Source organism: Fusarium flagelliforme (assembly GCF_020744385.1).
Source record: "Fusarium flagelliforme strain FIESC 12 MPI-CAGE-AA-0113 chromosome Unknown B0J16scaffold_3, whole genome shotgun sequence".
Taxonomy (NCBI): Eukaryota; Fungi; Ascomycota; class Sordariomycetes; order Hypocreales; family Nectriaceae; genus Fusarium; species Fusarium flagelliforme.
Window position 1 is genome coordinate 627,776 of NW_025763505.1, and position 19,643 is coordinate 647,418.

General features: G+C 49.2%; 7 protein-coding genes across 7 annotated transcripts; 4 read left to right on the forward strand and 3 right to left on the reverse strand.

The window, feature by feature from the left end:
• The first annotated feature begins 1,899 nt into the window (after window positions 1-1,899).
• Window positions 1,900-3,955, forward strand: B0J16DRAFT_336690 (Bestrophin, RFP-TM, chloride channel-domain-containing protein). The gene has a single exon (XM_046127266.1). The coding sequence runs from the start codon at window positions 2,174-2,176 to the stop codon at window positions 3,695-3,697; it is 1,524 nt and encodes a 507-aa protein (XP_045984147.1). The 5' UTR covers window positions 1,900-2,173; the 3' UTR covers window positions 3,698-3,955.
• A 496-nt stretch (window positions 3,956-4,451) lies between these two features.
• Window positions 4,452-6,462, forward strand: B0J16DRAFT_317905 (uncharacterized protein; the record flags this gene model as incomplete). Its single annotated transcript, XM_046125401.1, has 3 exons — window positions 4,452-4,733; window positions 4,785-6,403; window positions 6,456-6,462. 3 exons carry the CDS (start codon window positions 4,452-4,454, stop codon window positions 6,460-6,462), a joined length of 1,908 nt encoding a protein of 635 aa, XP_045984148.1.
• Window positions 6,463-6,713: 251 nt separating this feature from the next.
• On the reverse strand, window positions 6,714-7,655 carry B0J16DRAFT_336693 (bola protein). Its single transcript, XM_046127267.1, has 2 exons — window positions 7,547-7,655; window positions 6,714-7,488 (listed from the first exon to the last, which is right to left on the reverse strand). The coding sequence occupies exon 2, from the start codon at window positions 7,446-7,448 to the stop codon at window positions 7,023-7,025; it is 426 nt and encodes a 141-aa protein (XP_045984149.1). The 5' UTR covers window positions 7,449-7,488; window positions 7,547-7,655; the 3' UTR covers window positions 6,714-7,022.
• On the forward strand, window positions 7,650-8,813 carry B0J16DRAFT_89612 (uncharacterized protein). The gene is made up of 2 exons (XM_046134647.1): window positions 7,650-7,911; window positions 7,961-8,813. Exons 1-2 carry the CDS (start codon window positions 7,900-7,902, stop codon window positions 8,792-8,794), a joined length of 846 nt encoding a protein of 281 aa, XP_045984150.1. The 5' UTR covers window positions 7,650-7,899; the 3' UTR covers window positions 8,795-8,813.
• On the reverse strand, window positions 8,590-10,194 carry B0J16DRAFT_336695 (sodium bile acid symporter family-domain-containing protein). Its single transcript, XM_046127268.1, has 3 exons — window positions 9,823-10,194; window positions 9,623-9,765; window positions 8,590-9,576 (listed from the first exon to the last, which is right to left on the reverse strand). The coding sequence occupies exons 1-3, from the start codon at window positions 10,073-10,075 to the stop codon at window positions 8,833-8,835; spliced, it is 1,140 nt and encodes a 379-aa protein (XP_045984151.1). The 5' UTR covers window positions 10,076-10,194; the 3' UTR covers window positions 8,590-8,832.
• Window positions 10,195-12,091: 1,897 nt separating this feature from the next.
• On the forward strand, window positions 12,092-14,985 carry B0J16DRAFT_336699 (peptidase S8/S53 domain-containing protein). Its single transcript, XM_046127269.1, has 2 exons — window positions 12,092-12,303; window positions 12,351-14,985. The coding sequence occupies exons 1-2, from the start codon at window positions 12,172-12,174 to the stop codon at window positions 14,865-14,867; spliced, it is 2,649 nt and encodes an 882-aa protein (XP_045984152.1). The 5' UTR covers window positions 12,092-12,171; the 3' UTR covers window positions 14,868-14,985.
• On the reverse strand, window positions 14,986-17,070 carry B0J16DRAFT_336700 (major facilitator superfamily domain-containing protein). Its single transcript, XM_046127270.1, has one exon. It carries the CDS (start codon window positions 16,772-16,774, stop codon window positions 15,182-15,184), a length of 1,593 nt encoding a protein of 530 aa, XP_045984153.1. The 5' UTR covers window positions 16,775-17,070; the 3' UTR covers window positions 14,986-15,181.
• Between the last annotated feature and the right edge of the window lie 2,573 nt (window positions 17,071-19,643).

A 19,643-nucleotide genomic window follows, 5' to 3' on the forward strand; every position in this document is an offset into this window, starting at 1 on the left:
TGGGGTGAATACTCCAGCTCAGTAAAGAGCTCGGCGGTCTCACACCGGCTCCAATGGATCGTCCTGCAAAGAAATCCCATTCGAAAAATGAATCCGAAAAGAAACTAGGCACGAGGACGATTCCGTCTCTAAATGGGAAGTTGCCAAGTATTGAGTGCATAGGGTTGTGGGCGAATTTCTACGCGAACAATCTTACGTGCATCGACGCGAATGGGGCTGTAGTGACAACAAAGTCAAACTCTCACGCCAAGTCGCGGGTGAGAAACTTGGCTTTTTGGGTGGCCCAGATAAACTATCAAAACTGATCAACAGACGGACTCACTGAGAAAAGCTTGGTATTCTAGTGCAACGCGTATCCCGCAGTGGAGACGCTGGAGATTTTAGAAGGAAATTGGCTCGCAAGGATGAGACCAGGTTCTGGCGGACTGTGAAGGATACTGTGCGCGATGTTGGGGGTGGTGAAGCGTAGATCAGACAAAGAAGGTTGCCATTTGTATGTACGAACAAGGAGTGCATACGGAGTGTTGATGTCTGCATATATCTGCGAACTACGGATGTTGACAAAGAATTATGGGCACATGAACGGAACAGAGAAAGAAAGGTAGGTACCTAGTTCCGGCTTCCTACGAGAAAACCAATCGGCGGCCAACTGTCGTATTAAATTTAGACAACGCCAGTCTTCATGTGGAGTCCTCACTATAATTTAGTTACGACTCTAATTCCTCGCTAGTTCGGTGATGAAGGACAGTGAAAACCCCGTGAAAGTCTTGTCCCGTCCCTTGTCATTGGATCCCGATGTTCTTCCAGAGTCCACAGGGGGCTGTGCATCCTATTTTTTGTCTGTTTTGTTCAGAGGACCCATTGTTTCGCAAGGGATGTTGTCGGCTTTGTCATTGATTGTCACTCATCGTTTAGTCCACGTCACGGACCTCCTTTCATAACAGCCAATTGAGGATCAGGTGAGAGTCATTGGAGATATTCACTCGAATATCCTGTCCTGACTTGGCTTTAGACGCGCCCCCTGCTTTGGAAGGTCATCGACAGTCGCTCAGTGTGCGAACATCGCCCAAGGTTCCAATTAGACTTCGACCCCCTGAAACTCGCATGCATTCCCATATGGACGTTGCACCATCCAAATCGATCGTGTCCTGCCATCCCTAGAACTTTCGATCGTCCCTTCTATTGCCCGTTACAAAGAAGTATCATGACATGGGCAGTGTCACGCTGATTTGCATCTGTCTCAGACCCAGACATGGCGGACGGGTCCACCAAAGACAGAGGGCCTTTTATGAATATGATGGCGGATGCACATAGCCAAGTGAGTCTGCATGACGAATTGTGTTCAGTTTATATGAGATGTTTTGGTTAAACCTGACGAATTTTGTTTTTGCCGCTGTGACGAGTAAAAAACAAACCGTTAAACATGGTAGCGTGCATAAAAGGGGGCAAAGCAGCGTTTCAAAAACCCGTTGTGCGTTGAAGGCCTCGACCTGGTAGCGCCGAACAGCACAGCACATTGGATGGAGTCAGTCCGTCAGCACAGTATGAGGAATCAGTCAAAATTTACGGATCACTTACACTGAAAGTGACCCTAGTTCTCTTGCCCAGGCGGGCCCTGCCGCTGAGACCACAAAACTCAGTTCCCCCCAGAACGAGGCGGCGGCGCCGTAATGGTGTACAGTAGCCAATAGCGACGAAGAAAGGATCAGACGTTACAGGGGCTTCCCTTTGAGGGATTGGTGTGGGAGCGTTCCTGAGTGGCGGCGGCATTGAGACCACCTCCACTTTGGCAGCGTGTAAGCTTGTAGGGTGGTAGATGTGGTCTAGCTTGTTTGCTCCTGGACTCTGTACTCTCGATCAACTTCAATTCCATATCAGGTCAGGAGCGTCCACTTTCTACTGCATGGGCTTCTTCTTTCCCTTTTAATAAAAAACAGGCTCCGCCCCCGTTCGTGCATTTCTCGATTCCTTCTTACTTTCGTTTGCTATAACAATTCAACTCACTGGCTCTTGCCTCTTTTCTAGGCTTCCTCTCCCTTTCCACAGCACGGTTTCACTCTTCCGTATTTTCTTTACTAAGCATCGAACGCTCCAATCCTCATACGCCTGCTGGCAGGATCTGCATTTCTCTCAAGTGTGAGATACCTTCATATCGATCGAGTTCATCGGCAACATGGGCGACAGCTACTCTGCCACGTCTGGCCATACAGCCACGACGGCTGTCAATCGACCAACTATCGACACCACACAGGCCACTCAGGAGAAACTTGAATCACCTCAAGACCCTACACGTCTTCAAAGTATGACCAGCACCAACGAGAAGCGCCTTCACAGTCTCGAGATCCCTCTCGACAATGTTCGCTCTCCCCCTTCGCCCGCTGTTGGCATCAACCCTGCCCTTTTCCGCAAGCAAACTTCTCTCGACCTGGATGACTACTTCACTGGTCCTCGCGATATCCAGAAGCACTCAAAATGGCCTCTCATGATGCAAATGCACGGATCCATCATGCCGAAGCTGATCATTCCTCTGGTCGCTATTGCAGCTTGGTCGACTGCTATCACTGTCATCGATAAAAGGGTTCACACTCTAAATGTCGACTCTGTTCTGCTCACAATTCTGGGTTTCGTCGTCGGTCTTAGTCTGTCTTTCCGATCCTCGACTGCTTACGAGCGTTATGCCGAAGGTCGTCGTTACTGGGGCACACTTACACTGGCTTCTCAGACAATGGGTCGCGTCATTTGGATTCATGGCAAGGACGTCCCAGACCAGGATCCCCGCGAGACAATCCTCAAGAAGATTGGCGCGATGAATCTTGTCGTTGCATTCTCGGTCGCCCTCAAGCACGCCTTGCGATTTGAGCCCTACAGCGCGTACCCTGATATGGAGCATCTCATCGGTCATCTCAACACTTTCGCCAAAGAGGCTACTGCAGCTGATCCCGATTGCATCTCTCTCAAGAAGAAGAACGTTTTCAAGGCTGTTGGCGAGTACCTCGGCGTGTCATTTGCTCAAAGTAACCCACGAAAGGCTCTTAAGAAGACTGACAAGCCTCTTGGTAACCTCCCTCTCGAAATCCTCAACCACCTCGCCATTACAATCGATCGCATGGTTGCCTCAGGACAGCTCGATGTCCCTATGCAGCAGACTCTTGCATACAACCAGCTTTTGGCGATGAATGACTGCATGACGGGCTGCGACCGAGTCCTCAACACTCCTCTCCCCATTGCCTACACTATCGCCATTAGTCAGATTACCTTCATCTACGTCTTCGTCCTTCCTTTCCAGCTTGTTGACAAACTCGAATGGATTACTATTCCCGCTACCATCGTTGCAGCTTACATCATCTTCGGTCTTCTTTTCATCGGTCAAGAAATCGAGAACCCCTTCGGACAGGACGTCAACGATCTTCCCCTCGAGGTTTACTGCGAGCAAATTGCGGCTGATCTGGATGTTATTGCGTCTCACGATAAGCGCGAGCCGGATACTTTCCTCCTCAGCCACAACAGCATGCCCCTGTACCCAGTTAGCACTGCTTCTCCCAATGCCTGGATGAAGCGCAGTGATGAGAAGCTTCGCCAGGCCATCAAGGAGAAGCCCAACACTATGTTCGAGTGGCGCAAGGAGATTGCCCGCAAGAAGCAGAGCGGGAAAAAGTTCGGCACCAACGACATGCAAGATGGTGATCACAATGTCTAAACCTTTCCTTGTTATACCCCTTCTAATGCATGTTGAATGGGCTTCTTGACGGGATGTCCCACAACTACGGCGCGTCAAAATATTCATTATTCTGGGTTTGGTTCTCATTAATTTGTACGATTTATTCTGAAGAGCTCCGGATGGGTTACTTCATGTTAGGGTGTGAAAATCGTCTGGCATATATCACGGGCTTTTCAATGGTTAAAACAATAGCGATTTAGTGGTGTTCAATCTTTACAATTCAAATTGATATCAGTTACTTTGTTCATAAGTCGTCAGTCAAGTCTCCGTGCTCGGAGATCAGCGATTAAATGTGTCACTGTTCGATGACTGATGACAGTGCCTGTATCGAGTCATGGTGAGACCCTTTTCAAGCTTTTACGAATCATAAGACATCTCGAGGCACCTCGAGTTGATGATGGAGGGGTAAAATCGGAGCGGAATTTCAAGGCTGCCGTGCCCCGCGGTTTTCCAAGCTCTGCAGCGAATGACCCGCAGTCTACTGCAAGAAAGAAAGAGTCAAAAGCCTTTTTGTTAACCCTTGAGCCCACTTGAGTCACACCCGGAATCGCCATTGATGCTCGCGCGGCGCTTCATTCCATCCACACTTTTTTCTTCTTCTACTTCTCGTTCCTTTTATAAAGCCTCTTCGACTTTGCGACGGTCTCCAATACAGACCCAAGCCCTTTCTCTATCTTCGACTCGCCAGTCCCTGCAGTACAAGTACCCCTCCTACTTTAGATCTATACGCACAATGGCGACCGACGGTAACGCCCTCGCCCAACAGCTCCAGCAGCTTGGCATCAACAATATCGAGTCTTACCCCAACTGTCACCCTGACACCAACCCCGTCGATATCTACCGATCTCACATCACAAGCCTTCTGGCGCCCATTACTGGCGTTGATCCCGCCATTATCTACCCCGCCATCCAGTGGACTCAGACTCTCGACAAGGGTGATGCTATCCTCGCTGTGCCTGCCCTCCGTGTGAAGGGCAAGAAGCCTCAAGAGCTTGCTGAGGAATGGGCTTCCAAGGTCAGGCGCATTCAATTGCTTTTGTTGACCATGACTGACCCAGCGCTGTAGTTCCCCGAGTCTCCTCTTATTGAGAAGCCCACTGCTTCTGGTCCCTTCATCTCTTTCTTCTTCAAGCCTGACAAGCTGACCAGCATGCTTATTCCCACGATCCGAAAGCAAGGCGACAACTACGGCAAGAACCCTTACAATGGTCTTCGAGACCCCAACGACCCCAACTCTGGCAGGAAGCGAATGATTGTCGAGTTCTCTTCGCCCAACATCGCCAAGCCTTTCCACGCTGGTCACCTTCGAAGTACCATCATTGGTGGTTTCCTCGCTTCTTTGTACGAGAGCGCTGGTTGGGAGGTTACTCGAATGAACTACCTCGGTGACTGGGGTAAGCAGTACGGTCTGCTGGCTCTTGCCTGGGAGAAGTGGGGTGATGAGGAGGCTCTCAAGGCTGATCCCATTAACCACTTGTTCAACCTCTACGTCCGAATCAACAACGAGATGTCGGACGAGAAGTCCAAGATCAAAGAAAAGAAGGACGCTGGTGAGGATGTCACTGAGCTTGAGGCCAGCTCCCTGGACGAGCAGGCCCGAAAGTACTTCCGACGAATGACAGATGGTGACAAGGAGGCTGTTGAATTGTGGCGACGATTCCGAGATCTCAGCATTGTTCGTTATAAGAAGACGTACGCTCGTCTCAACATTGAGTACGACGAGTACTCCGGAGAGTCCCAGGTCCCTGAGGAGGACATGGAGAAGGCTGCCAAGATTCTCGCCGAGAAGGGACTCACTGAGGATGCCAACGGTGCTACTCTGATCGATTTCTCCAAGCACGTCGCTGGCAAGCCTGGTAAGAGTCTCGAGAAGGTTATTCTCCGAAAGAAGGACGGCACTGCTCTTTACCTCACCCGAGATATCAGCGAGCTCCTTAACCGACAGGAGAAGTACAAGTTTGACCACATGATCTACGTTGTTGCTTCTCAGCAGGATCTTCACTTGAAGCAGCTCTTCAAGACCATTGAGCTTATGGGCCATGAGGATATTGCCAAGAAGTGCCAGCACATCAACTTCGGTATGGTTCTGGGTATGAGCACCCGAAAGGGTACCGTCAAGTTCCTTGACGACATTCTCCGAGACGTCGCCGACAAGATGCACGAGGTCATGCGAAAGAACGAGGTCAAGTACTCTCAGGTTGAGAACCCTGAGGCTGTTGCCGACATTCTCGGTATCAGCAGTGTCATGGTCCAGGACATGTCTGGAAAGCGAATCAACAACTACAAGTTTGACATGGACGTCATGACCTCCTTCGAGGGTGACACCGGTCCTTACCTCCAGTACGCCCACGCTCGTCTGTGCTCTATTCGCCGACGAGTCGACCTCACCGACGAGCAGCTCGCCACTGCCGACCTCAGCCTTCTTAAGGAGAAGCACGCTACCGACCTCGTCCGACTTCTCAGCCAGTGGCCCGATGTCGTCCAGAACACTCTCAAGACTCTCGAGCCTACGACCATCTTGACATACCTCTTCAAGATGACCCACGTCCTTAGCTCCAGCTACGACCACCTCCGAATTGTCGGTAGCGAGGACGAGCTTCAGAAGGCCCGTATGGGTCTGTACGATGCTGCCCGAATTGTGCTCCACAACGGCATGTCCCTGCTTGGTCTCACTCCCGTTGAGCGGTATGTTTTTCTCCCCTGATGATATATGTGATGATATGCTAATAATGAATAGAATGTAAATTACGAAATAAGTTAGAACATGTAAGAAGGAATAAAATGGTGGACAGTCATGTTGGGATGTCGAGCTTTGTCTTGACGGCTGGCGCAATAGATGAGAATATGAAAAGTTATAATATACCCATTCAACTTAACTCTGTCGTCGCCTGATTGAGGATTGTGAGAGATGAGTTGAAGCAACTTTTAGAGAGTAATTCTGGACACCAAAAAGTAGAGGGGTGCAAGAGGTAAGAACGCCGCAGACCTGGGCTGATAAAATTCATTTCTGGACATGACATGTTATTTGTAGACGGCCATTTTCGCTCTGCCTGTTTTTACAATGGCGAATTGATACGCAATTGACTTGTATTGGCATCGTAGGGCTGTAGCGAAGTAGAATTCTTTTGCAATTAAAAGTGTCTTTCTAGTGTCTTTCTTTCCAAGCATGCCATCCCAGGCCCTAAAGCTTTCTCTCCGTCTGTATTCGTACAATCATGACCGCCCATAGTTTCGCCGCTTCTTTGCCGTGATTGGAACTCCGACGTATTCTTTCGACCTTGTGAATTTTCCTCTCAGCTAAAGCCTAAGCAGAAACCTTTGTCCTGATCTGAACTCCGTGCCAGCCCTTGACAAGATCGCCCAGAGCAGCATTGACCATGCGCTGCTGCTTGAGAATTGTCTGACCCTTGAAAGCAGGCGATGTAATATCGATGGCGTACATGCTTCCGCAACCGCCAGAAACGTCCTGGACGAGCAATTCGGTAGGAGAGAGCTTCTCTTTCAAAATGTCGGCGATTTCATTCTCGGCGGGGCTCATAGAAGGAAGATCAGGCTCTTCCTCAGCAGCGGCGGAAAATCGAGGAATAGAGGTCGAGATCAATCGACGAGGTGTTGTCGATGTGATGGGTGTTTGTGACAGTCGGCTAATGGCTGTAGGAGCGCGGACGAGGGTGCGCAGAGGGAGACGAGCAGAGCGCATTGCTGCGCGGCGACAAGTGCTGCAGATCATGGTATCGAATTGTAGGAACTTGGAGGTTCAGTTCAATTGGCTGCGTTTGTTGAGGTTAAGAAGTTAATGACGATGAAAGATGCCGAGGGTCCGTTTACCTAACTTGGACAGAAACCTCCCCCCACCCGGAGAAAAAAATGTGGAGGGGTTTGTAATCCGGTGCTCGGGGTTAGTTGAATGGTGGCTGCAATTAAACCTCACGATTTCTTTTATGATTTACAGAATTATAATCATACTCATGACGTGCTTATGATAACCTTGCCGTCAATCAATTGAGGGTCTGTGCGGAAAGCGTAGAGGGATTGCATTCCTCAGTTTGTTCTAGAAGCAAGCCTCGTTGGTGGAACCTAAAACTATTGCTTGCGCCTTCTCACTCTCAGAATCATTTTTAACCATTTCATGCGACGAGCAACACAACACCCATCTCAGATAACTCTTACTGTCTTGAATTATGCCGCGCAAGGTATGAAACCTCTACCCCCGTACAATTCATCCATACTGACTCATCACAGGCTCGAACCCCCGAGTCTCTCGCTCTTAACCGTGAGAACCAACGTCGTTCTCGCGCTCGTCAGCGTGACCTGCTCGACGATCTTCAGAATCGCGTGCGTGACTTTGAGCGTCGCGATGCACAGGCTACGCTCGAGATGCAGCGCGTGGCGAGGATTGTGGCTGGTGAGAATGCGGCTCTGAGGGGACTGCTCGCTGCGAAGGGTGTCGCTCCGGAGGAAGTTGAGTCGCATCTTGAGTCTGTGCGGCATGAGGATAAGATGGTTATGAGAACTGCTGTGTCGTCATTTACGCCTGTTTCGACGCCTTCTTCTGCTGCTTCGCCTGTTGCTATCCCCTCGAGGCCTGTGGCATTCGGCCACCCTCAACCTCAATCTCAGCCCCAATTTCAAGGTTGTGGTCCTTGTGGTCCTATTCGGGAGAGCAGCAATCCTCCGATTAGTGTCTATCCTAACGTTTACTCGCCACCGACGCCCACGACTACCAAGTCTTGCACTGAAGAGTCGGATTGCTGTCCGAGACCACAACCTCCACGACAGCAGCAACCACAGCCTCGGTGTCAACCACAGCCTCAATGTCAACCACAGTCTCAATGTCAACCGCAGTCTCAATGTCAACCGCAGTCTCAATGTCAACCGCAGTCTCAATGTCAACCAGCTATGCAGGAACCAAGATCGCCGGATAAAATCCACTGCATGGAGGCTGCCACTATCCTCGCTCAGATCAGAGGCCATGGCGACATTTCTAACGCTCGTGCTTCACTTGGCTGTGCTTCCAACGACAACTGCATGGTGCGAAACACGGACTTACTCACTTTGATGGATGAGATGACTTGATGCTATCATATCTTGCTACCGACCCACAATATCCAAGTTCAAACTTTCCAGTTCCATCTATCAGATACCCAACGAAGCAAATACACCAATCCTAATAATACCGGCACTTCGATCAGCGGCCCGACCGTGGCTGCGAGTGCTTGATCACTGCTTGGACCAAAGGCAGTAATGGCCACCGCTATCGCCAGCTCGAAATTGTTGCTCGCAGCTGTGAAGCTCTGCGTTGTCGAAAGCGGGTATCCGAACCCAAAGTGTCGAGAAATGAGAAGTGTTGCGAAGAAAATAATGATGAAGTAAACGATCAGAGGCGCCGCGACACGCACGACAGACACGATTTGGTGAACCACCTGATGGCCTTGCGAGGCAAAGAGAATGAGAATCGTGTATAGCAAACCGATAAGAGACCATGGAGAAACCACGCGCAGAAAGACCCGTTCATACCACTCTGGCCCAGCTAGCTTACGAATAGAGAAGCGGGTGATTATAGCTGCGGCGAGAGGGATACCGAGAAAGACTGCTACGCTTGTGGCGACAATCGAGTATGAGACTTCGAGGGAGCCTTCTTCGCCGCTGATGATGCTGATGAAGAAGATGGCCATCGGCGCGTACAGAGCCATCTGAAGGATCGAGTTTATAGCCACGAGAATAGCGCAATATTCGCTGTCGCCACCAGCGAGACCGTTCCATATCAACACCATGGCAATGCATCGTGCTAGGCCAACAAGGATGAGACCGACGCGAAGTTCGGGTTTATCTGGAAGGAATGCCCATGCCAAACCGAGCTGGTCTGTGTTAGCGACAATTGGGGATCGTGAGATTGCGACTTACCATTAAGAAGGGTGCAACAATCCAGTTAATGACAATGCTAAAGAGGATCTGCTTCCAGACGTCGCGTTGGGAGAAGACCTCATGGAGACTTTCGTATCGGACTTTGCATAGAATAGGATACATCATGACGAGCAATCCAACAGCTACAAGACCCTGATGTCAGTTCATAGTTCTAAATAAACTGAATTGGGCCCTCTTACCTATAGGTACTGAGACACCGACGAATTTGCCCTTTTCTAAAGCTGGACCAGTCGAGGGAACAAAGTTTCCCAAGATAATGCCAATGACCATCGCAAGAAGAATCCATACTGCAAGAAAACGATCAAGCCATCCCAAAGACTTGAACGCTGAAGTTTTCCCCTTCTCTTCTGATTGTTCGATTGATTGTATGTTGTTCTCGGTATCGTGAGCAGAAGGATGCTCTTTTGCACGTGGGGAATCCGGGTCCGACATATTCGATATTGGTATGGAGGGTGTTGTTGATGTTGAACCAGCTGATACTGGGAAGAGATTTTGACAATTGAAGAAGATTTGATACTGGGAAGAGGTTTTAATAAATAAAAATAAGGTTATCAGATCAACTGCCGGGTCTAGTTCTGTCGCAATTATCTTACATTCCCAACTTTTTCTTGGGCATTCCTGATTGCTGGCTCAAAATTGACCAATCAGAGAAGGGGCATGACAATGTCCCTCCAGAGGCGGAAGGCGTGATGGCCGGTGAGATTTTCGCCTCTTCTGTTTAGTACAAATGAGGTGAATAACATATCTTGGCGAACTTTCTTCCATTTTCTGACTTTGAGCTTTTGATTTGATGATAACTATCTTGGTACAGTAGGTAGCTCAGCGAAGCTTGCATGGATCCAATTGCTCAATTGTCTACTCTGTACAGACTCAATTGATGAATACCTAGGCTTTACTCGCGAGTTACTATCCGTATATCTCAAGGTTTCCGTGTAGCATTGCTCTGGAAGTGGGAATTGATCCGATGATACACATGTATACAAGGCAACAGCATAGTACAGTAACACAGACACCGTGGTGATTGTACTCTGCGGTATCTACGAATGGGATAGTGCTGACCGGCCGGATATAAGATGCATATAACAAATCCTGAACCACCCAAACATCGAAGCTTGGGTCATTCTGAGAGGATGGACAAATCACGTTCAACACGCCTCCAAGACCCTGACAGTGCAAGGGACATATTGGACGCACTTATGATGATTATTACTTCTATCCCTTTTGATGTGCAGTCTTGACCTATTTCGAGTTGCGCATCTTGTTAACCGGCCAGACTGAGGATATGCCGGGTTTCACTCTTTAGATGTTCTTTTCCTTGGTTACGTGATCTGACTCTCCCATCGTGTATCTCGTGACTTGTGATAGACGTTGTCACTCGATTGCAGAGCCACACTCCGGCAGGATGGCCGAAGGAAGCATGCCAAGAAGATAAAGTGCGGGTGTGGCTGTTGAGTTGTTCACGGCATTGAATTGCCGTTTGACATTCTTGGCAATCTGTCAAAAAATCCAGAATCTCTTGATCCATCGCGGCTTAGCAGACGTCAATCAACAATTATTATAGAGAATAAAAGATCAGTGCACGGCTTCATCGACTCGGAAACGCCCCACTAGGAAGAAGCAAAAGGATTCTAAAATAGGCGACAGAAACGGATATAAACTAGACTATTGTAGACTAAACTTCCCGCCCTGCATATCAGACGTGTACAAGTCCAACCAGACCAGTCTTTTGTGCATGTAAATACGAGGTTTGGATTCAGCTTGGTGCAACACGGGAATTTGTGCATGAGTCAGTCCACTCCCTAAATCACAAATATTATCACAATCATAGAAAGTAGAGATAGCAAATTGAAGATACACTCGGAAATGTCATGACTAGGGTCCTCTCCTGTCGATCGTGGGGCAGATTAGGATGTGCGTCAAAAGGATGGAGGAAGCGAGGCCGAGTGTCAGTTTCAAGTTTTTTGACGATTAATTAACAGTCATGCACCGCCATAGAGAATTCTAGATATGACGTTGAGTTCTTCTTGGCTATCTTATCATGAATAGTTGTGCTGCAGGACGCGCAATGGCTCTAGCTAAAGGATGAGCTATGTTTAGCGACTGACAGGTCAACCCTACTATCTGTCCAAGCTGTGCCTGTCGATCTCATGTTATCCCAGCCATTTTGCGTTACCGACTCTTTCAAACAAACTACAGATTGATTGTCTCTTGCTTTCTATTCGCTCAGCTTGATTCTCGTGTCTGCTGCTTGCCTTGCCTCGCCTTGAAAATGCCCACTAAAACAACAACCCACTTTCTTTTCCCCATCATAACCATGACCCCAGCAAGGTCCATGGTCATGGCTGTGATAGCGTCAACAATGGGTCCGGGTCTGCTCATGACGATGATCGTACTATATAGCCCGTTCGCCCCGTGCTGGTCTGGTTAGTTTACCCCAGGCTTTAGCCCCTTCTTTCATCTCATCTCATCTCTTTTCTTGTATTCCCCAGAAGTGAATACGAAGAGATACATTGTTTGTTTGTTTCATCATGGTGCGCTTGAGTGTAGTTGCGGCGCTTTTCGCGGCTGCTGCCAACGCGGTTGACTTTGACAAGATCTCTGTTACAAAGGGACCTGGTCGTTTGCCTGGTGCTTATATCTTTGAGTTTGAAGATGATCATGTTTGTATTTCCCATATCTTCTGTTTTGATCATACTAACGGTATCAGGACTGTGCCGAATTCTTTGCCAAGGCTTCTTCAGAAGGAAAGACTCGTATGCAGTACAACTACAAGCTATTCAAGGGAGCTTCCATTCAGTTCAACGACCTCGACAATGCAGAGGATATTTCTGCAAAGATGGCCTCGATGCCTGGTATCAAGAGGAAATGGCCCGTTCAGAGATTCAGTCTACCTAAGCCAACGGTTCATTGGACGGGTACGCCGGGTATGGAGTACACTGCTGTCAAGAAGAGAGGATTCGAGGAGAGAGATCTTTCGAATGATACCTACACACCTCATATGATGACACAGATCGATAAGTTGAGGGACGAAGGTGTCACGGGCAAGGGGCTCAAGGTTGCCCTTGTTGACAGTGGTGTTGATTACAAACATCCAGCTCTAGGAGGCTGCTTCGGTCCCAAATGCCTCGTCTCCTTCGGCAAAGATCTCGTAGGCGATGACTACGACGGCACCAACGAAGCCAAACCCGACGACGATCCAATGGACTGCGCAGGCCACGGAACCCACGTCGCAGGTATCCTAGCAGCACAGAAGAACTCAATGGGCTTCACAGGCGCAGCACCCGGCATTGAACTCGGAGCGTACCGCGCATTCGGCTGCAATGGCGAGTCTGAGAATGACATTCTTATTGCAGCGTTTAACCAGGCTTATGAGGATGGTGCGGATATAATCTCGGCTTCTATCGGTGGTCCATCCGGTTGGTCTGAGGAGCCCTGGGCTGTTGCTGTGTCGCGTATTGTTGAGAATGGCGTTCCTTGTCTTCTTGCTGCGGGCAATTCGGGTGATTCGGGCTTGTTTTATGCTAGCACGGCAGGTAACGGAAAGAGAGTCAGCGCTGTTGGATCGTTCGATAACACCAAGACTTTGTCCCTTCTGAACGCTTCGAGTTATACTATCGACGGAGGATCGGAGCATGAGTTTGGACATCAAACTGGTAAGCCTAGCGCTTGGAAGGACGTCAAGCTTCCTTTGTGGGCACTGAACTATGACACGAGCGTTCACGACGATGGTTGCGATGAGTTTCCCAAGAACACGCCTGACTTGAGCAAGTATATTGTTCTTCTCCGACGAGGTTCCTGCACGTTCGACAAGAAGGCTTCCAACGCGGCTAAGGTTGGCGCCAAGTACATCATGTTCTACAGCAACAAGGAGGAACTCTCACCTTTCGATGTCTCGGACATCAAGGGTATCAAAGCAGCAAGCATTGTGTCGCCACAGCAGGGCAAGGCTTGGATCCAGGATCTTAAGAACAAGAAGAAGATCGTGCTCAGCATGTCGGACGGTAGTGATGGCAATGTCATTCTTGAACAGAACCGCAACAATGCCACCGGCGGTGCCGTCAGTGCCTTTACCTCATGGGGTCCAACCTGGGAGATGGACGTGAAGCCACAGTTTGGTGCTCCTGGCGGTATGATCCTGTCCACATACCCACGTAGCATGGGAAGCTACGCCGTGCTATCAGGTACATCCATGGCCTCACCTCTCGTCGCAGGTATTGTGGCTCTTATTGCTGAAGTCAAAGGTACCACCGACCCAGCTATTCTCGAAAACGTCCTCTCAGCCACTGCCAATCCGCAGGTATTCAACGACGGAAAGGCATTCTATGATTTCCTCGCGCCTGTTCCTCAACAAGGTGGCGGTCTTTTGCAAGCTCACGATGCAGCTTACGCAAAGATCCTCCTGTCTCGATCAAGCCTCTCGTTCAACGACACAGATAACTTCCCTGACTCATTGAACTTTACGGTTAAGAACACGGGTAAAAAGTCGATTGATCTACAGATCTCTCATGTCCCAGCCGTGACCATGTTCACACTAGTCGAGAACACTATCTACCCCAATAGTTTCCCCAACGACTTCGCAACGGAGCAAGCTAGTATGAAGTTCAGCGAATCCAAGGTCACCGTCGATGCCGGCGAAAGCGTGGTTATCGAAGTCCTCGCTACACCTCCCAAGGGCCTCAACAACACTCGTCTACCCGTCTGGTCCGGCTACGTCTCCATCAACGGCACAGACGGCACCTCCCTCTCACTTCCTTACCAAGGTCTCAGCGGCTCCCTCCACGGCTCCAAAGTCATGGGTCCAGAGGACAACTGGATCTCCAACTCAACCGACACCAACCTCTTCCCTGTCCCTGCCAACACAACCTGGACACTCCCCAAGCAAGGCACCGCCAACAACAAAACCGACTCCCTCCCCGCCCTGACCTTCTTCCTCGCTCTCGGCACAGCCAAGCTGCACGCTGAAATCATCCCCGTAACTACTGAGAAGCCTTCTGGTGACAAGAAGGCGCGCGTTATCGGCGAACCAGCTGGCTTTCCCCTACTCTGGAACGCCATGGGTGCTAACCCGATGGCTTTCACTGGTGAGCTTGATGACGGAACTTTTGCCCCTGCGGGACAATATGTTGTGAAGTACAGGGCTTTGAGAATCTTTGGCGATGAGAAGAAAAAGGATGATTGGGATGAGGCGTTTTCGCCTGTGTTTTCGATCAAGTATGAGAAGTAGATATGATATGCCTTCGCGGGCAGTATTTGATTCATGTATGAAGTATTTAGCGATTTAGTCATGATCAGTTTGGGAAGATATGAATTGGTACATTATTTGGATAATTAGATGTAGATTAGATTACATAGATGTGGCCATGATAGACAAAATGTCGGATATCGTGTTCCAGAATGATCGAACTATCAGATCTATTCATGTAAATGCTTTTCCTGCTTCGCTCTATCGTGTATGTCCATGAAAGTGATGGAAAGTAAAAGTCAAGACATCGAATGATTGCTGGCATCGAAACACACCAAACTTCGCCCCTTTGCATTCTAATTGTCCCGCTTAAATACAGAAAGAAGACTAGCGACCCAGTTCCGCTGCTGGGAGTTTGCGCGAGGAACGGCCTCGCTCGATTGACCTTCATTTTCCTCATCATTATTTCGAACTGGTTGCTTCCCCTCAGGAAGCTTCTCACATACGACAGCAAAAGCCATAGCAAAAGGTATGAGCACCGCCCAAGCCAGGTAACCCTGGAGGATCTGGTCTCGAACACCAATGGCGAAAATAGATGTCGCAACAGCCGGGACAATGGCCCTAATACCGCTTGCCAAACTCAAGGCGAGTGCATTCAAGGTGCCTACGACATGAGGATCTGGCGCTGCGTCGTTCAGGGCTAGTTGCACGCCTGTAAAAGCCATTGAGACACCGGGTCCAATGACGGTGACTACCGTGGCTATCATCCAGAACCCAACCATGGAGGCATCCGTGTGTGCGCGCAGAAGCATGTTGAGAATGATAAAGCAGACGAAGAACCATGGGTATGAGTATCCGCAGAATTTCATTACGAAGCGATTGCCCCAGCGGCTATGAAGTAGGGGAAAGGCTATGAGGAGCCACAGGGCTTGACTGGCTCCTTGGGCAGCCATGTATAGAGAAATCTCAAACGAGTCGAAGCCTGTGCCACCAAGGTCGATAGGGGTGTAGAGAACAACGGGAACAATGGCTGTGAAAGAAAAGGCGAGGAACATGGCGTGGCCATAAGCCCAGAGAGCGATGGCCACGGGGGGAGACTTGATGAGTTCCCATGTTGAAGGCTTCGGCTGGTCGATATTTTCGCTGTGTGTAGCTTTGGGCTCGGGGAGTGTTTCTTTGAGCAGGAAGAAGCTGGTGATACAACCTGTAGAGCTAATCGCACCGACAACAAAGCCTTGTAGCGCGTAGGGATAGTCGAGGAAGAATTGAACATTTCCAAAGGCTCTTGGCCACTGATGAGCCGGGTCTGCGAGCGCACCTCCGATAATTGGTCCCAGGAAGATTCCCACGTTTCCGCCAAAGGCAAACCAGCTGAAGGCCTTGGCCTGTGTCTCTGGAGTACTCAATTCAGAGATCATGGTCCTGATAACGAGACCAGACCCTGAAAAGACACCAGCCATACATCGAAAGAGGATCATTTGCCAGATGGTCTTTGACATTCCGAACAAAACAGGCCCAACAGCCGTGCCGAAAAGAGTGATGAGAAGAACAGGTCTTCGACCAATCCGATCCGCAAGACGACTCCAGCTAAGCAAAACAACCATCTGCGTAGCTGAGAACAGCGACTCGATCAAGCCGCTGTAGAAACCCACATCACTTTTGGGTAGATTGCCATTCTCCTGCACCATCTGGGCGATGAAGGGAAAGATGGAGAAGAACGCGATAGGCTCCATCACACGCGCATAGCACAGCAACAAGATCTGAAGCGTCGGGAATGGCTTCAACGGCTTCGGCGCATCCGCCGCGCCATCACCGGTGTTCTCAACGGCCCCATACTCGGAGCCTGACGCGGTGCCTACGAGAGTGGAAGCTTCGGTATCGGCGTCGGGGGCAAGTTGGCCGCCGACTAGCAGAGGCGTTGTTTCCGCAGCATCTGCGTCTGCAGGCATGATGTCGCGCAGGAGTGAGAATGCGACGCGCTGTTGAATAGAAACAGATACTCCGTACTGTGTTCTCTTATGACAAATGCCAAGGGCTTGGGCGCATGGAAACTTGGATGTGTGACCCTGACCCTGGCCTCGTTTCTGCAGGCTGGAGATTTTGCGCTTCAAATCGAATGATGATCGCGATTCTGAAGGAGTGAGATTGAGATTACGTGCAACATATTGGCGACAGTTTTTATGGATCTCATTGGAAGGGTCCTGACTTTCCTATTCTGGTAGTTCTGAAGAGTCATCAATTCCAGGGTCACGTGCCTGAAGGTGTAGGGTATGCAGCTTTAGTTTGGCATTTCCAATCTAAGTCCGTCTCATGGCGGAGACGTTGGAAATGAGTGAGAGCTGCTAACTTGATGGGGAATTTCGCTTCTCTGATGGCCTCAATCTCCTCCAGTGTGGTTGATCAAGTCAACAAGGCCACATGCTATTTGTCGACAAAGCGACGAAGATGTACCATAATCGAGTGGACATTGCACATACCACGGGTTTATTCCGCGCAGCTGAACCGCGGTCGCAACCTGTCGAGCCAAGTATGAGTACTTGATGAGCAATGAAGGGAAATTATATGAATCGCGGAGATGAGAATAGATAGCCGCGACAACCACAGCGAGTCAGTACCGCTGATGACCAGGTTAACCCTTGATATTGAGCCACACAACGACAAGTCACAAGGTAACATCAAACTGAGCAGGTTACCCAGTCTCTCCGACCGTCACAAATCAAACAACTGTGCAACCGCTTTGACCGAGAGCTAGACAACTGCAAATGTGCGTCTGAGCGCCGAAGTCGCCGAAGTATTACCCTCTTGTCTCATCCTGCCTATCGTCCTTGACGTTGTAGTTGGCTTCTTTCTGTCCAAGGGGTTTGAAACCGGTTCAACGTGATTGGTAGCCATGTCTTGGCGATTGTCAAAGAGCATCTTACTTTCTTGGCACTGATCAAACGGTGCGGAGAGAAGTCTGGAAGATCCAGCGCGTATACCCGGGGTCTATAAGACATGGCCCTCTACTAGTGTTAAGATCGACATAGCTGAAGTGTATTTTTTCTGCTGATGTCTCGCAGACTTGTTGGCTGGTGTGGCTTCGTAGATCCAAAGACATTCTGTGTTACACCGAATGAACATCTGTGGCAGAAATCAAGTTTTTATCCTCTCGGTGTGCAATTTCGGCCTCGATCGTGGGGTTGCAGGATGTTTGTATATGCACTTTTCAATATGGCTTCGGTGTTCTGAAACACTGAGACAACATATCATTGCGGAGCTATCAGAAATATGCATCCGTTCCTCTTTACTCTTTCCTCCCTAGTTAATTGGAGTTTCCATGTTAATGCCTCAGTTGAAACACGGTTGCGGCCCAGCATTGCAAAACTTGAATTGATATTCGCAAGACTGACCAAACGAGGTAACGTCAACCGAGAGACTAAGATCTTGTCGGTACCTAATCAAGGTCGCTTAGCACTAGCTCGCGATAATGGAAATCCTTCAAGTACTGTAATCACAAACACCTTGACGCTTTAGTGTCCGTTATTTGTCACTCACCAGGCATCTCAACAAACATGAAGAGGCACTGCCCGATTGACTTGGTTGCGCTGCATGATATCATGCATGTATATTTATAAAGGCCCTTTACAGCTGCGGATCCGGAATTAGCTCGGAAGCATCAGAAATCAGGCCATCCTAAGACTTGATCAACTTCGGATGTACAGAGTAAGTGGAGAAAACGTCGATCCGGCTAAAGATTCTTCAATGACATATGTACAATTTACGGGTACACGGAGTCGATATCGGAACCGATATTAAACCCGGGCAGCTGCCGGGACAATTTGTCCGGGGAAGGAATGCATGTACAATTCGGCGAACAGATTAGAGGCTTGGCAATCTTTGTAATTGACTGTGTCGTATATCCGTGACAATCACCCTCCCTTGGTTACAGAGGTAGATGTCAATGCTCTCACCGTGTACAGTAATTGACGGGATGGAAGCTGTACCCGTTTAAAGGTGATCGATGCTAACTAGTCTAAGGTCCAACCGCAGTGAGTGGAGCTGATGCGCAGAGAACCCAAGGGTCCATTACCTATTCTGTCCGATTCAGTTTAGTTTTCCAGCTTCATCATAATCTAATAACTTGAATTCCTTTTCTTTCAATGGTTCGGCTAACTGCTCAGTTACATGCAGTATGCTTATTACGTAGTGACAATACCTCCCCTGTCCCGGCACATGAAAACACCACTTATGCAGGGTCCATAACGACTTCGATTCTTCACCTAATACGGATACGTAAACAGAAAATGAATTGACTACAAGGCGTAAGTGACAAGTAATTGCATGCATACAGGTCACATTGCATTGACCTAGTCCATGACTCGGTGAGGGACAAACAGTCCTTAATAACAGGCATTTCCATGACTCTTATCCTTCAGGTGAGTCGGACTGTGCCTCACCCATTGTTTGCCCACGGCACAGTACTGTTCTGCGCCCTTCTAGAACTGCGGGCCGTCTTCTTCAACGGCCCATGTCAGAATCGATGAAATCTCAAATTCCATGCCCAACACGGCATTATTGTTCTAGAATTTGGGGTCATGCTCGTATCCTGACCTGTCGCTGTTTATGAACCTCCCGCCCTTTGATTAAGGTGGTGCATGGGATCGTGGCTTGCAGCTGTCATTGTCATTGCCATTGCCCCAGACTTTAAGCTTGGACTTTTACATTTATTTTATGACTCTTGGCCTGCTTGTTTAGGTCAAGTAACCAACTTGGCAAAACGGTGATAATTATCGTACCATCTGATCACCTATTCTTATATCCGTGCTCCGCGGAGGACAT

What these genes read in the sequence shown, in the direction of transcription:
- B0J16DRAFT_336699 (XM_046127269.1), top strand. Translation starts at nt 12,172, where the DNA reads ATGGTGCGCTTGAGTGTAGTTGCGGCGCTTTTCGCGGCTGCTGCCAAC. An exon ending in TTGAGTTTGAAGATGATCAT is followed by an intron (nt 12,304 to 12,350) that starts GTTTGTATTTCC and finishes TAACGGTATCAG; the next exon opens with GACTGTGCCGAATTCTTTGC.
- B0J16DRAFT_336693 (XM_046127267.1), bottom strand. Translation starts at nt 7,448, where the DNA reads ATGATCTGCAGCACTTGTCGCCGCGCAGCAATGCGCTCTGCTCGTCTC.
- B0J16DRAFT_336700 (XM_046127270.1), bottom strand. Translation starts at nt 16,774, where the DNA reads ATGCCTGCAGACGCAGATGCTGCGGAAACAACGCCTCTGCTAGTCGGC.
- B0J16DRAFT_336690 (XM_046127266.1), top strand. Translation starts at nt 2,174, where the DNA reads ATGGGCGACAGCTACTCTGCCACGTCTGGCCATACAGCCACGACGGCT.
- B0J16DRAFT_336695 (XM_046127268.1), bottom strand. Translation starts at nt 10,075, where the DNA reads ATGTCGGACCCGGATTCCCCACGTGCAAAAGAGCATCCTTCTGCTCAC. An exon ending in CGGTGTCTCAGTACCTATAG is followed by an intron (nt 9,766 to 9,822) that starts GTAAGAGGGCCC and finishes AGGGTCTTGTAG; the next exon opens with CTGTTGGATTGCTCGTCATG. An exon ending in TTGTTGCACCCTTCTTAATG is followed by an intron (nt 9,577 to 9,622) that starts GTAAGTCGCAAT and finishes AACACAGACCAG; the next exon opens with CTCGGTTTGGCATGGGCATT.